General features: G+C 38.8%; 1 protein-coding gene across 1 annotated transcript in view; it reads right to left on the reverse strand.

Moving 5' to 3' along the window:
* LOC145692758 (WSCD family member AAEL009094-like) overlaps positions 1-15872 on the reverse strand; it is a 290574-nt gene that overhangs the window by 10220 nt on the left and 264482 nt on the right. The window contains exons 4-5 of the mRNA XM_081768202.1: positions 13232-13483; positions 5649-6379 (exon numbers count right to left, since the gene is read on the reverse strand). Coding sequence (XP_081624328.1) covers positions 6006-6379; positions 13232-13483 — 626 coding nt within the window. The 3' untranslated portion in view covers positions 5649-6005. The remainder of the gene's footprint in view (positions 1-5648; positions 6380-13231; positions 13484-15872) is intronic.

Consider the following 15872-nt stretch of genomic DNA (forward strand, 5'->3'; position numbering starts at 1 on the left):
ATTACACCTGCAGTGTGCCGCAAGTTGAGAAACGTTGGGAAACGCTGCTCTATCGTATAGGTACGCAAATTTACAATATCATTCAGAGACTTAAAAACACAATGGAATATTCGGTTATACCTAGTGCTCTCAAACGGGTCGAGTTGACCCGACCCGAGTCGGGTCGGGTCGGGTCAAGTCAAGTCGGGTCGGGTCAGCTCGGGTCGGGTTGTCGGGTCAGGCTACTCGGGTCGGGTCAGTCGGGTCAGCTCGGGTCGGGTTATTCGGGTCGGGTTGTCGGGCCGGGTCAGCTCGGGTCGGGTTGTCGGGTCGGGTCAATCGGGTCAGCTCGGGTCGGGTTGTCGGGTCGAGTTATCGGGTCGGGTCAGTCGGGTCAGCTCACTTTGGTCAACTGAGCTTAGGTTGAGCTTAAACTCGGCTGGAGGCGAAAGCTGCTGTTTTTCACTAGCTGCCTAATTAAAAATAGCAATTTTCAATTGATTTTATAGAAGCCATTAATCTATTTTGAACACTTGCAGCTAGTGTTTTTATGGTAAATGCTATTTTTGTACTTGTGTGTACTTTAATTTGTAAATGTGGAAGATTGATTTTACCAATCGACTGTAATATTAATATCTACGCCAATATGGAGTCTGGATTTAGAATAAAACTAGAAGTTGTTTAACACGTTGCTGCCAAGGGTGAATTTTGTTGTTCACCGGTAGAGTGCCAAGCGTACTTACTTACATTATTCTTGTTTTGTTCATATTTTTTAAACATAATATTAATATTGAAACATAATCTAAGGCATGGTAGTGAATCCGCGTGCATAAAAGTTGGGGGTCCGTGTGTCGGACCTACGTGTGTATATTTTGTTTATGGGCAAGGGGATAAATTACAGCTGAACTGGCAACTCTGTTAGAAAGTTATTTGTTTATTACTACATGTCCAGAAGTGAGAAGTGTGGATATATTCATCTTGCTTTTAGTGCTAATAAGTAATATCTTTGTGCAATGAAAACCGAAGAAATATGCACAGAACTCGATAGTGTAGTGATCTAGACTTTTCTGAAAATTCAGCAAATGACAGGGACACTGACATCTTGTGAAAATAAATTAGAATAAATAATGTATTCATTGTTAAACTTTTCAACATGTCACTGAAAAAGCAAAACATAGGTCCGATCGGGTCTACAAAAGCAACAAATGCTTGTTACTTGGTATTTAGCGCCCCTAGCGGCGTTAATAATCAATATCAAATACCAAAACCTACATGTGTAATAAAAACACTACAGTTCAATAACAGTAGAGACAGAATTTAACAATACAAGTACTCTAACGTCAATTCGACGAATTAGAAATTGTGGGTCCAATCGGACCTACAAGAACATTTTCTTAGATCACTCCAGTAGGTCCGATCGGACCCACATGGCAGCTAACGTGTTAAGCAAGGCTAAAAGAAAGATTGGATATGGACGACCAAGCCCAAGCAGGGCTGCGGTGGCTCAGTGGTAGAGGGTTCATCTCTGGTGCATGGTGTCCATGGTTCGATCCCAGCTTGTGCTAAGTAGGCTTTGTGGTGGAGAAACGCCGTGTAATGGGTTTTCTCGAGGTTCTGTTTCCTCCCACTTTCTTCATTCCACCATTTCATTCATTTCTCATGTTCACCGTATCCCTTAGCCTCGGTGCAGAATCGAGGGACCTTAAACTGAATATTTCATTTTATTTCACCAAGCCCAAGGACATCGATACAAGAACAAGATAAAGATTGGATATGCAAGACGAAAATGCAATTTTAATCTTGCTCTTGGCCTTGTTTTAGTGATCACCAAGTAGCGATGAGCATATTTTCTTGCTTTCCGTATATATGAAAGACCATAATCAAAATCACACTTGGTCTTCATTTGTACCGATGAGGCGAGTATTCTTGGCTCTTCTATAGCATGAAAGACCACCAAAACTACGAAATGCAGGACCAAGACTTGACTGCAAGACAAATAATAAGACGCAGTATTGATGACCAACAACCAGGGAGCGAATTGTTTGAATTTCATTTGTTGGGCTGAAAGTGATGAAATAAAATTAGTACTTTGTAATTAAATATCATACTGTATTTTTAAATCTTACGTGCAACTATATATACTGTAAAATACGTTTTAATTACCAAGAAAGAAAAATCAAAGTGGCACGGGTCCCGGAATCATAAGAACCTATTTTGGAATGAAAGGTGAAGTCTTGGAAAAAATCACAGGTGTTCTCCTGTTTCCTCAACCCTTATCATTATAGTTAAACGATTTCCTTTTGTCTCCGCCAAGAGAATCTTGCTATTGCCTTCCGAGAAGACCTCCTGCCGTCCAAACAGGTGAGAACACTGACCTTGAATAAAAATTTCGTCACATAGAACTAAAGCAAGAAAAAAAAAATAAACTTCTTCCACGTCGGACATTGGTATCAGTTATAAAAAGAAATAACCAAATCTCAAAAGTGCCAAATATTCATTAAGATGCATATACAAATCCCCCACTTGATCTAGCTAGCGGTTAACGTGTAAGACTTCGGTACACGTGGTCCGGGTTTAATTCCCAATGTGAGTGCATTTTGGCGTTCACCCAGTGTCGTGACCATAGTGCTCTCAAACGGATCGGGTTGACCCGACCCGACCCGACTCGGATCGGGTCAGCTCGGGTCGGGTTGTCGGGTCGGGTCAGTCGGGTCAACTCGGGTCGGGTTGTCGGGTCGGTCAGTCGGATCAGCTCGGGTCGGGTCAATCGGGTCAGCTCGGGTCGGGTTGTCGGGTAGGTCAATGAGGTCGGATCACGGTTCGGGTCAGTCGGGTCGGGTCAGTCAATTCGGGTCACGGGTCGGGTCGGGACGGTCTTCAACCCGACCCGTTGAAAGCACTAGTTATACCTCACTTCCTATGAGAAAATCCTTTGCGTGCTTCTCCAAGATTGTGAATCATACATTTTTGGATAGAGTAGATTATAAGTCTAAGACAATAACATATCGTATCAGCTCAATGACTAGCAGTTTTGGAGATGTTCACTACCAAAGTTAATTTTCCCACGATTTCGGCAACCTGTAACTCTGAAACTAATTGATATGAAGGAAATGCTTACTGGATTTTCTTGTTTCTATGAGTAGATTCTACCTTCCAAGTGTTGTTGTCAACCGTGAACATTAACACCCTGTATTTATATAGGGTATAATTATAATATTACAAGAAATGCGTTAATATATATCGACTGTTCAAAAAGAAACATTACAGAGAAGCGAAAGGCGAATTATTCATATTCACTAATTACAAATAGTTTAATAAAAAAATATTGATATATACAGTACATATATTAACTTTCTACGTTGAAGCAATTCAGTGCAAAGATTTGCTTAAACACCCATCCCCGCCTTTCCCGTTGACAAACACTTCGATTGTGATAATCTCGTGGTAAATCGCACTTTGACGCACAAGCTTGTTACGAAATTCTGAAGAGCTATTTCTTGAGGTCAAAAAGACGTTCTTGGCTCTTTTTAAAGATCTAGAAGGAGCCAAGCCTGTGTTTCTTAGGTTATGAGGGAGCTGGGAGCTTATTCATAACAGGATGAAAAAGCTATGTCTTGCATTCGAGAAAGATCTTCAGGACTCTTTATAAAGTGTCTAAAATGTCTACGAATCATTGCGTAAGTTCCAAAGGGATGGAAGAACTGTTTGTGTAGTCCTATAAGGAGTTAAGAACTATTTACTAAATTCCAAAAGGACTAAGATTTATTTATTAAATCTCAAAAGGCTTTTGAAAGCTTTAAAATCCAGAAGGGGTCCAATAGTTGAATTTTCAATGTGAGAAGGGATTGGAAAAAACCCCGAGACCTATTTCAATAACTAGAAATACACTCAATACTTTTGTTATAAGTTCCTCAAGAGAATCCAAAAGTTATGAAGCTTGAGATTGATTGATAAAATTATTTTGCTTTGAATATTTGTGCAACACAGATTATGAAAAGTTGAACCCCGAGCCACTGCAGAATTTGAATTCAATGTAATTGGCGAGTGCACAGAACATTATCCAAGAAGTTCGCACAGATCAGGTCTTTCTATGCTAAATTATTCCATCTCCATAAAAGAGTCGGATCATAGGTCTATATTAAAGCAACAGAGTTTTAAAGTTCCAGAAAAGGATTAAAAAATAGAGCCATCCCGTTGATTTGTGGAGTCTGGAGTGAAAGTAAATTGCGAGGCGAATAATGCAGGTGAGAATTCCATATCCAGTATGGATAGGTTTTTGTGCCTCATATCCATGATAGTGATATCCCAGTATGTGTACACTTAGTGATATTAAGAGCATACAGTCGTAAAAAATGTTTTATAAAATAATGGTTCATCATCTCTAAATATTTTGAATCTCAAGAATGAATCAGAAATAGCAGATTTATTTTTCATCAAGGGTCTCTCTCCCCCTACTCTGGTACATAGGGTCCTTAGTTCGATCCTAGCTCGCGTCAAGTGAGCTTTGTGGTTGACAAACACCGTGTGCGTGGGGTTTCTCGGGGCTCTCCCGTTTCCTCGCACTTTCTTTATCCCACCATTCCATTCATTTCTCACCATCACCGTCTCCTCTAGCCTAGCCAGCATAATCGTGGGACGTAAAACTGAAAGATTTCATTTTTTCTTTCTCCTATGACGGGGCCGTCCTGTGGCAACAGCGAGTCCTGGAGCCACTACCCCACTTGCTCCAACCACAGGACAGTCCTGCTTAAGAGTTTTCTCTTGAGTTACTTGAAGAAGCCGAAAGGCTCTTTTCTTATCAATAGAAGGGAAATTAAATGTTACTCTAAGCTGCCCGGTATACAGTATACAGGGTGTATCAAAAGTCTGGAGACATAAACCAATTTCATTACAAGTAAAGATATGAAAAAATGGAAAGAGAGGAAAGTAAGTTGTTGGAAATGCGCTGTTTTCAATGTAAAATAGTGGATATTTTTCAATCACACTAGTCATTTGGGCTCCACATTGGTAAGGTGGTCAATGTTAAATGGAAATTCAAAGTTGCCAGTTCAGGAAGCTGTTTCCTTGGACCCTCACCATCACGAACAACACAGTATTGTTGGGAAACGGATTTTCCTCACATTACAGTGTACTTGTTCCCTGTGTCATTTTTGCGTGACCTAACGTTTCGATCATCAATAACTTGCTAACAAACGTTTTGCTTCAAACTTGTGAGGAAGTATAGTAACCGCGACGACTCGTGAAGCCTATCATAGAACTGATTTTCCTCACATGTGAGGCTTCGGGAGAATTCGGGACGATTCGTAAAACTGCCTTTCGAACATACCCTTGAGAAAAAGTGAAACAGCAGAAGTCACGAAAAATGTAGCCAAACTTAGATGTGGCAAACGAGCGACTAGCAAAATATAAAGTGACAATAATAAGAAAACAAAATATAGCGGCATTCCAACAACACTGTACCATCAGGAGATGTTCCCTGTATAGCGCGAGGGACGACACTGGCAAAACTTCATGGAAGGGGGGTGACCCTCGCGTTCTATTAGGTGGTGAAATTGATAGTTCTAGGTCAAGCTTTACGACTGGTCCACTAACACTTCCGAGACATAAGATTAGAAAATTGAATATATCAATAAATAGTAAGTAATTTACATATTGGAATTACCTCTTACCTGTACCAATTCATCTTTCTGAAAGCACAAAAATGGAGCAAGGTTGTACTTTACGATCCTTTGTTTTCTTTTCTGAAGTAACAACCTCTAAATGGATAGATAGGAAGAAATGTTTTCCACAATACAACAGTTACCACTAATGAAGAAACCAGGCAAAATCAATCGTGTTTTGTTAGAAGCCATTTTGTTTTACTCCGTGTTTCTTTTGTCATTTGCCAGCAATGGGCTTATATTCTTTACGTATAAAAAAGAAACTTCTTTGGTATATTACACGAGCATCACCTTGGTTTGGAAGATTTTTGCGTGTATAATTCAGACACTGAATGATAATAAGAAAACTTTCTACAGGAACCATTATCATCTGCTTTCGACGTTCACCGTCGTTTCATTATAACTGGTTGAGGTCTTCTCCTCCAAATACGTCCTTATAGCAGTGTACACTACTGTCTGTTCCTGCAGCAACGCTTTCTTCATAAGCGGTGTATACGGGTCAAAATTGAAGGCGCGTTTCTTCCTCTTGTAGATTCCTTCTTTCCTGTCCATGGTGCACTTCATATCCTCCTCGGAGACCGTGTAGTTGAGGAATGATAAAAGAGACCTGAGTTCCTTCTCGACGTTCGATACTAAATCTTCGTAGAAAACGATGTGTTTGGGGCCCGTGAAGTTGTAGAGCCAATCGAGATTGGTGCTCTTCCAAGCGTTCAGCTTCTCACGGACAAAATTCTCCCAATCTGGAAATAGAAAAAGAGTTCAAGTATTAGCCATAAGACTAGAAAAGAAAAGTCATCGCCTATCATTCCATGTAGTACATGATGTAAATTTGATAATATTCATATTTGATTCGTCTGACAAGGAAACCGTATCTAACACAAAGGCGAATTGGAATCATAAAACTAAGGAGTGGACTACGATCAGAAGCAGACAGAATTACGTGATTGGTTGGTTAAATGGAGTGTAACGTTCCTTTTCAGCATCGAGGCTAAATGAGACGTGGACCTTCAGTTTACGATGGAATCCGAACACATCCATACCCATAGGAGGTACACTGGGTCTGGACCTCCCCTAACACTTCTTAACTCAACAGACATTTGTGCACTTTCTCAATAAAACTATAACAGGGAAATGATTGTTCTCAATAAAACTATAACAGGGACATGATTGTTCTCAATAAAACTATAACAGGGAAATGATTGTTCTCAATAAAACTATAACAGGGACATGATTGTTCTCAATAAAACTAAACAGGGAAACGATTGTTCTCAATAAAACTAAACAGGGAAATTATTGTTCTCAATAAAACTAAACAGGGAAATTATTGTTCTGAATAAAACTATAACAGGGAAATGATTGTTCTCAATAAAACTATAACAGGGATATGATTGTTCTCAATAAAACTAAACAGGGACATGATTTTTCTCAATAAAACTAAACAGGGAAACGATTGTTCTCAATAAAACTATAACAGGGAAATCCCGCTGTAGTGGCGTTTGACCCCAGTTTGAACTCGTACAGCATACACACCCTTATGACACTCTGTGGAGGTCACATGTTCACTCTGTCCTTACGCAAGTTCACGGTGTAACTGAACTGCCACAACCAGGTAGTACATTGGATATACCCACGCCAACAACTGACCTTCGCCTTATCTCCATTCGCATTCAACTCGCGGTGTGAGGGCAATGAAACACAAACCTCCACAAAAAGCGACAGAACCTTTTTGGTTACCTTTATAAAAGGCTGCCTACACTTTTAAAGATAGTACTTTTCCATTAATTTGCTTTATATCGCTAAAGACATCTTCCATTTTTTTTTAATTATTTTTACCAGATACGATATTACTTTTGTGATGTTTGTTCATTGAAATTCTAAAACAGCCACATCAAATTCAGTATCCTAAGTGGGCCAATGAGTGTACAGTAGTGCCGGCCATTTAAGAAAGAAAAGCAAAAGCTATTCACATACTTAATGAACATGTAAAAAGTTAGTAAATGTCTAAAATCCTACCGAATACTGCTATTCTTTCAAAAAAAAAAAAAAAAAAAAACATAAGGAAGGTCATAAGGAAATCCGGATAGTGCAAGGATGTTATAATGTTAAGAATTGGCCGTAGCTTTTTTTGTCTTCGTAGTTCCATGAAACCGAAAAACAAGCAAGCATCGCTAAACCTAATTGGCTCCTCTCTTTTCTGCCATTAATGTTCGCTCGAAACATTACTTTTTCCGTATGTGAGCATGTATTGTTTATTGCGTCTATTTTTATTTAAATCTTTGCTTTAACGTTCAAAATGGTTACTTGTACAGCTAACAGATCTCGGTTCATTACGTTCAGTGGTCCTCTAGATCACTATTGTTGTTGAAGCACGCGTTTACTTGGGCTCGGACATATATGTTCTAAGGAGATTCGGACTCACTTTTCTACTTGGAGCTCGCGCTGACTAATCTATTTCGTGCACGCAATTACTGGGGTTCGGGTTCACTAACCTCAATCGGACTCGCACTCGGGCTCACGAATATCACTGGGGCTTCCAATCATTTGGGCTTGGGTTCATTACCTTCAGTGGGGCTCACGCTCACTAGTCTCATTAAGCTCGCGTTTACCCGAGCTCGGACTCATATTATTATATGAGGGTCGCATGTACTAGCCTCCTTTGAGCTCGCGCTCACTAATTTTGTTCGGGTACTTGCTTCCTTGAGCTCGTACTTTGCTCAAGGAAGAAGGTGGGGCTCGCACTCAATCGCACACTAACCTCAATTAGCTTCCCACTTGAGCTCACTTCCCATTGTGGGGCTACGGCTCACTGAAAACTAGATCATTATTTTCATTTATCGTCAGGTTCGCTAACCTGAAATGGGTTCGCACTTTGGCTTACTTTTCTCATCTGGGCTCTCGCTCATAGCCCTCAGGGGAACTTTGACTTACTTGAGCAGTGACTCAATAATTTTGATCGGACTTGGGGTCGTTATCTTCAACTTGCGTTCTTGGAACTTGAGTTCATTACTCGCAGTTGCTCGGGCTCATTCAGCATCGCCTTGACTAACTTCATTTGTTCTCGCGCTCACTCAGATTAGTGCTCCCGTAACCTCAGATAAGCTCGCACTTGGGTCTCTTCCCTCAACGGAACTCGCATTCACTATCCTCAGTTGGACTTGCATTCACTTGGGCTCGCGCTCAATAATTTTGTTCGGGTTTGGGGTTATTACCTTCAATGACTCGTTAATATCAGTGGGAGTAGCGCTTACTCGACCTCGAGATCACTGGACCCAGTTGGATTATTTTAAACTTTAACTTATGGGACACTGATTTTAAGTTGAATCAACAAAGATAGTGCAGTAAGCGTAACGAAGCTGTGATGTATGGCTTTATGATTTTGCAGTATAACATATCTTCTGTATTACAACATCCTTGGGATAGTAGATATATTTTTTTTCCAACACTTGGCATCTTTTTTCTGCAACCAGCTTTCGGAGCGAGACTTGCTATTTGCCCTAGCGATTTTCAGAATGTCTGTTAACTTGGATCTCACTGGGAGAGACTTTTTCCTTATCATAAGTGAGAAAATTTGTTAACACTGTAAATGAGTGGTTCCCAATCGGTGTGTCGCGACACCCTAGCGTGTCGCGCAGTCCCATAGAAATGAAATGAAATATTTCAGTTGAACGTCCTACGATTATGCCCTTAAGGCAAAAGGAGACGATGATTAAGGCAAGTGAATGATGATGAAGAATTGGTGGAATGAAATGTGGGAGGAAAAGAGAGTACCTCCGAGAAAACTTGCGGACACGATGTTGTCCACCATGCAGTTACTTGGCCGGGGTCAAACCAGAGACGATAGCGCTCTACCACTGAGCCAACATAACCCCCTCCCCGCAGTCCCATAGAGTCCGAAAGTTTAGAATTTAAAAATTATGAAGCATTTAATAATTAATTAAAATCAATTTTAAGACAGATTGTACTACTCAACACCTCCAGTGACAACAATCCTCAGTACTACGTAGTCACTACTTTATAGAAATACCTTACACTGTTATAATTTGTATTGTTATCCATTAAAAAATCAAACAAATGTGTCACGTTCTTTCAATAAAGTGTGTCACGGGTCAAAATCGGTGGGTATCACTGCTGTAAACTATGTATTATTTTCTTACATTCTGGGAGTGAACCAATGACCGTAGAAAAATGATTCAAGAACCGTTCTTTTTGCAAGAGCCACGAGTTTGGAATGACTGCTCTAACATTAAGTAATAGCTATGGTAGGATATGAAAACACTGTTATTTTGACCCTCAACGACTTTAGTGTTTTACCACAACATTCTGAATTAATCAAAAGTATTGTAGTGGAAATCATGAATGAAACATTTAAATTATTCATTACAGCTTTGGAAAATTCAAGATTGCTAATAAAACTCCAACTGACCAAAGCAGTGTATGATAATGAGTCTGAGGAAAGTTATGTTACATAGCCGAAACTGTAATACAAATATATAATCTTAAAATATATTGTAATATCCTATGTAATGTTGTAAACAAACAATCCACCCATCAGTGTTTACAAACACCACCACGTGGTTCGGCAAGAGAATCTCCCTCCAGATGGATCTACAGTCACATGCAGACGACGGCTTCTGGCCCCTCCCACGGAGCAGCAGCGCCACCGCCACCCAAAAGACCCTATAAATTGGATGGACAAAGGCAATTCAGTACCAAGGTATATAAAATAACAGGTAGCCCCAGTTCGCGATTAGCGTTCTGATTGGCTCACTGTCCGTGACGTTATGTGGAGGTATCTGTGAAGATTGTATTCGCTTGCCTGCTTGTTACACTTCGCGCTTTATTTGTAAAAATGGATTCAAAACATAATTATGATACTCCTTGTCTTTCCAAATACAAATAATGAATTATTTCTACTCACAGATGAAACAATATAATGTAATAAATATATAAATATCGTCAAGAATGGTTAATTATCTATACAAATAAAAACGAATATAATGTTTATTCGCTAATTCATTCTAGAGCTTTGGATCGATTTTTATAATTTTTAGTACCGTACATGAGTTGACCTCAGTGGCGTATTTACGGTTTTGTTTCGGAAGGGGCTTTGCTAACTTTCGGGGGGGGGGGGGCGCTTTGCTGAAAATGTGAAAATTCAGCAAGATATTTTATATACTTTACTATAGGAAGTAAGATTTCGCGGGGGGCTTAAGCCCGGAAGCCTCCACCCTAAATACGCCACTGTGAACGGCCCTTATTACTTTGATTAAAGAGCGAATCCTAAGGAGTAGAAGGGGTTTAAAATTTGTACCTAAAATGCAGTATCTCACGAACCTATCAAGTTAGAAAGATGAAACTCGGTATATAAACTCCTCATTAAGCTTAAAGAAAAACGTGTCCTATTGTTTTTGAAAATTTCCGTTTTAAGGGAAGTGGGGGCATTTTCTATTCATTGTAACAATCTTTGATTGCCAACTCTCCTCGACCAACTTTAACGATTTTTGGTACTTTAATGCAGCCAGGACTAACTAACTTAGCCGAAATTGGTGTCCAGTCCATGATTTTCAGGGTCACTGAAATGAATAGTGACCAACCCGATGCCGTTTAAAACCAAATTCATCCTCTTTGGGCGTGAGGAAGGGGTGGCATTATGGATTTTTGTCATTGCACTTTCATTTCCATAAACTAATCCTCTCAATAAGAGCATTTCAGGTAGTAAAATACATAAAGCAAACATTATTCAAAATTTCAGAGATTCCGGGTATGTAATAACAAATTAGGTTAGGTTGTGTTAGGATAGGTTAGATTATGTTAGAAATCTAATCTACCTTAACCTAATATAACCGAATCTAACCTAACCTAATTTATTAGGTTATGTTAAGTTAGGTCAGGTTAGAAATCTAACCTAACCCGTTGTATTTAGTGTGTATTAACCAAATTGTCAGAAATCGTGACAGCAAAATATTTCCTTTACCTTACTAATATTTGTTTATTACTCAATATAACACATTTTACAGTATGTATTACAGGTTATAAGCTGCACAGATATCTATAGAGTGGTATACATACATAAAAGAACCAGCTTCACAGGGGAAGATTTGCAGTTATTTGTCCTACACTTTGCCCTTCGACTTATCGGAATTTAGTTTTTGTGGCTTAGCCTCCTCTATCGGCCAGTCCTTCAATTATACGAATATGGTAAGAGTGCACTTTGATCAGAACAAATGATTTTGTCACACGGTGTGGCATTCGAGATGGAATAAAATCAATGTGATTTGTACGGTTCGGTTGAACAAGATTTGATTAGGTTAGATTAGGTAAAGTTAGGTAAGGTTCGGTTCGTAATAGGTTCCTATGAATGTTCTGCTCAAATGCACTTTTAACTCTTTTCTAGAATAATGTTTCAGATACTTAACAAAACGTACGAATATCATTTAAACTAAAGAATATATGAGAGTATACATTTATATTCTCGTTGATACCCCCTTTCACTTCACTTTACGTACATAAACTCCTTAAGCTTCAGGCCCTCAGAAACAAATGTCATAAAAGTAAAATTATTGTTGTTACACACCTGTTTTTGAACTTGACTAGTGTCTAGTTTATTTTTCCCCATGCCAGTTTGGTATCAATAATGAAGAAACAGCGTCAGATCTTAAACATTACTTTTGCAGGAAACTTAGAAGCTCGTTTTTTCAAACTCTTTGATAATCCTCTGATGAAAAGTGAGCAGAATATTCGTGCGTTATCCACATTAAAAGTGTTCTTTCGCTTACAGCAGGAAATCAATCTTCTTCGAATTTCATTATTTTTAGGGAATCGATGGAACGTTATTTCGTTTGTATTGCTTCTTATGTTATTAGAATGAGCTACTGCACAAGTAAAATAACTTTTCCCCATCTTGAAACAGTAGTGTTATTGTTTATACAGAATTTCATTTATTTTGAAAAATACCGCGATACCTCCACGTGACGTCACCGACCGCAAAGTATCCTGGGAAATATTAGAGCAGAAAAGCTACCCCGAGAGTCCCCTGTTCAGTACCAGTTTTCTGGTGACCCTCCTCTAGTCTGCTACGGGACTCTTGGAGTAACCTAACCCCAGGCCTCTAGTCTGCTACGGGACTACGCCTATCCTATCTCCTGGCTTAGCCTGCTACTGGGCTCTGTCTGGGAATCCTAACCTCAGCCGCTTAGCCTGCTACGGGTCTCTGTTGGCCACTTAATCCGCCTCTGCTTGCTACGGAGCATTGGTTCCTTAATTCCACTCCTCTTAGTCTGCTACGGGGCTCTGTTGGAGATCCTGTCTGCGACTTTACGGTCAAAGACCACCTATAACTAACCTTTGATTCTAGAGAGATTAATTTGTATAGTATTTTATAAAAATACTTTTATAGTGGAAGCTTTTGTAATAAAAGCTGATAGTGGGAGTCGATTTCCGGACGCTCTTTTTATTAAATGCTCTACCCAAAAATCCTATATGAGACAAAGTTTTACAATATACAGTGCTTTGGTCAGTTGGAGTTTTACTAGAAATCATGAATGAAACAGTTTAAATATAACAATATTGATTAAGAAATAAAGTAAACGTACATTTCCCCCTGTTTCTGCGATATCTTTCAGGTGAAGCAAAGCCAATATGGCCTCCGCTCTGTCGATTGAACTCTGCTTGGATTGCAGGACCCGGAGGTCGAACCAGAAGCACTGCCTTTCCATATGGCTTTCGAGCTTTGGATCCCCATTCATGAGTCTTCACAACAACCACTGAACCGTTCATTACTGACTCGGCTGGAAATCCGTTTTTGAGAAGCCCATAATCTTTGTAGACGCTGCCCGTGTAGACACCTACAACGAGAAAAGAAAAGTTAAAAAGATCTTATTAATAAGAAAGGTTAATAAGCTATCCACTCCTTTCTAATTATGAGATTTTTCAAAATCTCTATATTCTCTTCAGAGTCTTCATCCCGGCGAAATTAAAATACCGCTAATTTTACAGTAATTATGTGATATCTTCAAATAAATAAAAGATAATCGAAATGTGGAACAAATGCGCCCTAGACAATATTACTTTACATGAGAAACCGTTATCACGACTCACTTATCTGCTTTCAATTTCGAGCCATTTTCAAAATCGGCATTTATTTTCGCGTTTCTAAACAGCTGAAAACGGAAAGCCACTAGGTGACTTGTGATAGCGGTACCTCACGTAAAATAATATTGTCTAGGGCGCTCTTGTTCCATATTTCTATTATCTTTTATCTATTTGAAGATATCACATAATTACTGTAAAATTAGCGGTATTTTAATTTCGCCGGGATGAAAACTCTTAAGTAAAACATTCGCTTCACGGAATGGACAAGCACACTGAGAAAAAAAATGTAGGTAGCGTACTTAAAAAGGTACGTTAAATGCGTAATTTCTGTAGCTTTTGGACTTAACGTACAGCAGACGTACAACTGAAAAGTAATTATGTTTTATAACACTTTCCGTATAAGTGTTCAATCTATACGTACTTTCCGTATGAAACAATATAGTCGGTCAGGATCTCACATACAAATGGACGTATATAACATAAGTATAGCTGAGGAATGTAACATAAGTATATGCATGTGATATTCGGAAGACTGTTATCAGACATCCTGCAAAAGCGTGATGTAACATCTAAAGGCAGTGCGTATGTAGTATATGGATAACGTATGCTCCATACTGATTTCTGTAGTAAGCAAGAGGATTCCGTATATTTGTACAATATACCACTGTCTGGAGAACGGATTTTTCTCAATACAGTAGTAAAGGTAATTAATAGGTTTTATTAATGTAAAGTCAGTGACAAAGTTCTTTCCATTTGGTAAAATTTATTTTTTGAATACCGCGTAACGGTAGTATGGCTGGAACATACAGAAAATAACATTATTTTTAATTTACTGATAAATACTGTACTCAAATTATTCGTTCCATTCTGAAGTTATTTTCGGAACTAATTTTATCAACCGGAAACAACTTTTGTCGCTGACTGTACAAAGACAATCTCATAAGAAAGATGTCCATGAATGATAATGCGAGTTTGTCTATCAGTTTTTATTATTATTATTATTATTATAAGACTTCCAAACTATGCTTTGCATAAGTATCGGCACTCATATATAGAACGACTTCGTCCGTCCGTTTATCGGCAGATATCTAAAAAAAAAAAAAAAAAAACGGTAAGAGATATCGAGATATGATTTTTCTCGCAATCGATTCAGCGCCCTAAGAATAGATTCCATTTCCTCCACTAACTCTCTATTCAAGCCGGAAGTTGTTCAGATTAGTAATTTCCGGTTTGAACGTATATCGTCATAAAATAAAAGCAGTAACAGATAGCAAAAAGCGGTGTTTTGCAAACGATTCTGCGTTTAAAGACAATATATATGAGTATCGTGGACACACCACCAAAACCGGAAGTGCTTCAAATTTAATACTGCTTCCGGTTTCAATACTGATTTCTACAGAGCAAAAACGCTAAGACCATGGGCGTCTAAAGGAGGGGCAGGGCGCCGGGCCCCCCTGGATCACGAAAATGTATTAAATTTCTTAAGATTTTCTTAATACAAATAAAAAAATACCGAACGTAATATGGCAACCAGGGAGATGGCCCCCTAGGAAATTTTCTTTGGGCGCTCATGGGTAAGAGGTATCTAAGTCCAGTTTCTTGCAATCAATTTAGCTTCCCAAGAGTAGGTTCTATCTCTTCCCTTAACTCTCTATTGAATCTGGAATTGGTTTAAATTAACGATTTTCCATTTCAAGCTTTATTATCATAGACCTAAACAGTAAAGCATAGCGAGAAAAATGGCTTTTTGATATGGATTTAGCGTCTGATTAATGAATCTGTTACAAACAGTAGTTACAGATGTTTTACTTCAAGTTTGAGTAGGCCTATTTGAATTCCTATTGCCTGGAAGTCTACCATTGTTTCACACTGTGAAACGAAGCTCATTTATTATTATTATTATTATTATTATTATTATTATTATTATTATTATTATTATTATTATTATTATTGCTCAAGAATAATCAAAGCGAACACGGTTCACCAAGTCTAAAATTAAACTTTGTCCGCTCGAAACAAGCTTTAGCGTCGGTTCACAGCTGATTGGAAATGCTCATGAGAACTGCCTGCGTGCAATAAATTTGACACACCCAGTATCCAATGCATGTTCAGGGAGTGTTTACAAAGGCAAGGTAAAATGAA

This window comes from Thermobia domestica, chromosome 8, assembly GCF_964235325.1.
Source record: "Thermobia domestica chromosome 8, izTheDome1.hap1.1, whole genome shotgun sequence".
Taxonomy (NCBI): Eukaryota; Metazoa; Arthropoda; class Insecta; order Zygentoma; family Lepismatidae; genus Thermobia; species Thermobia domestica.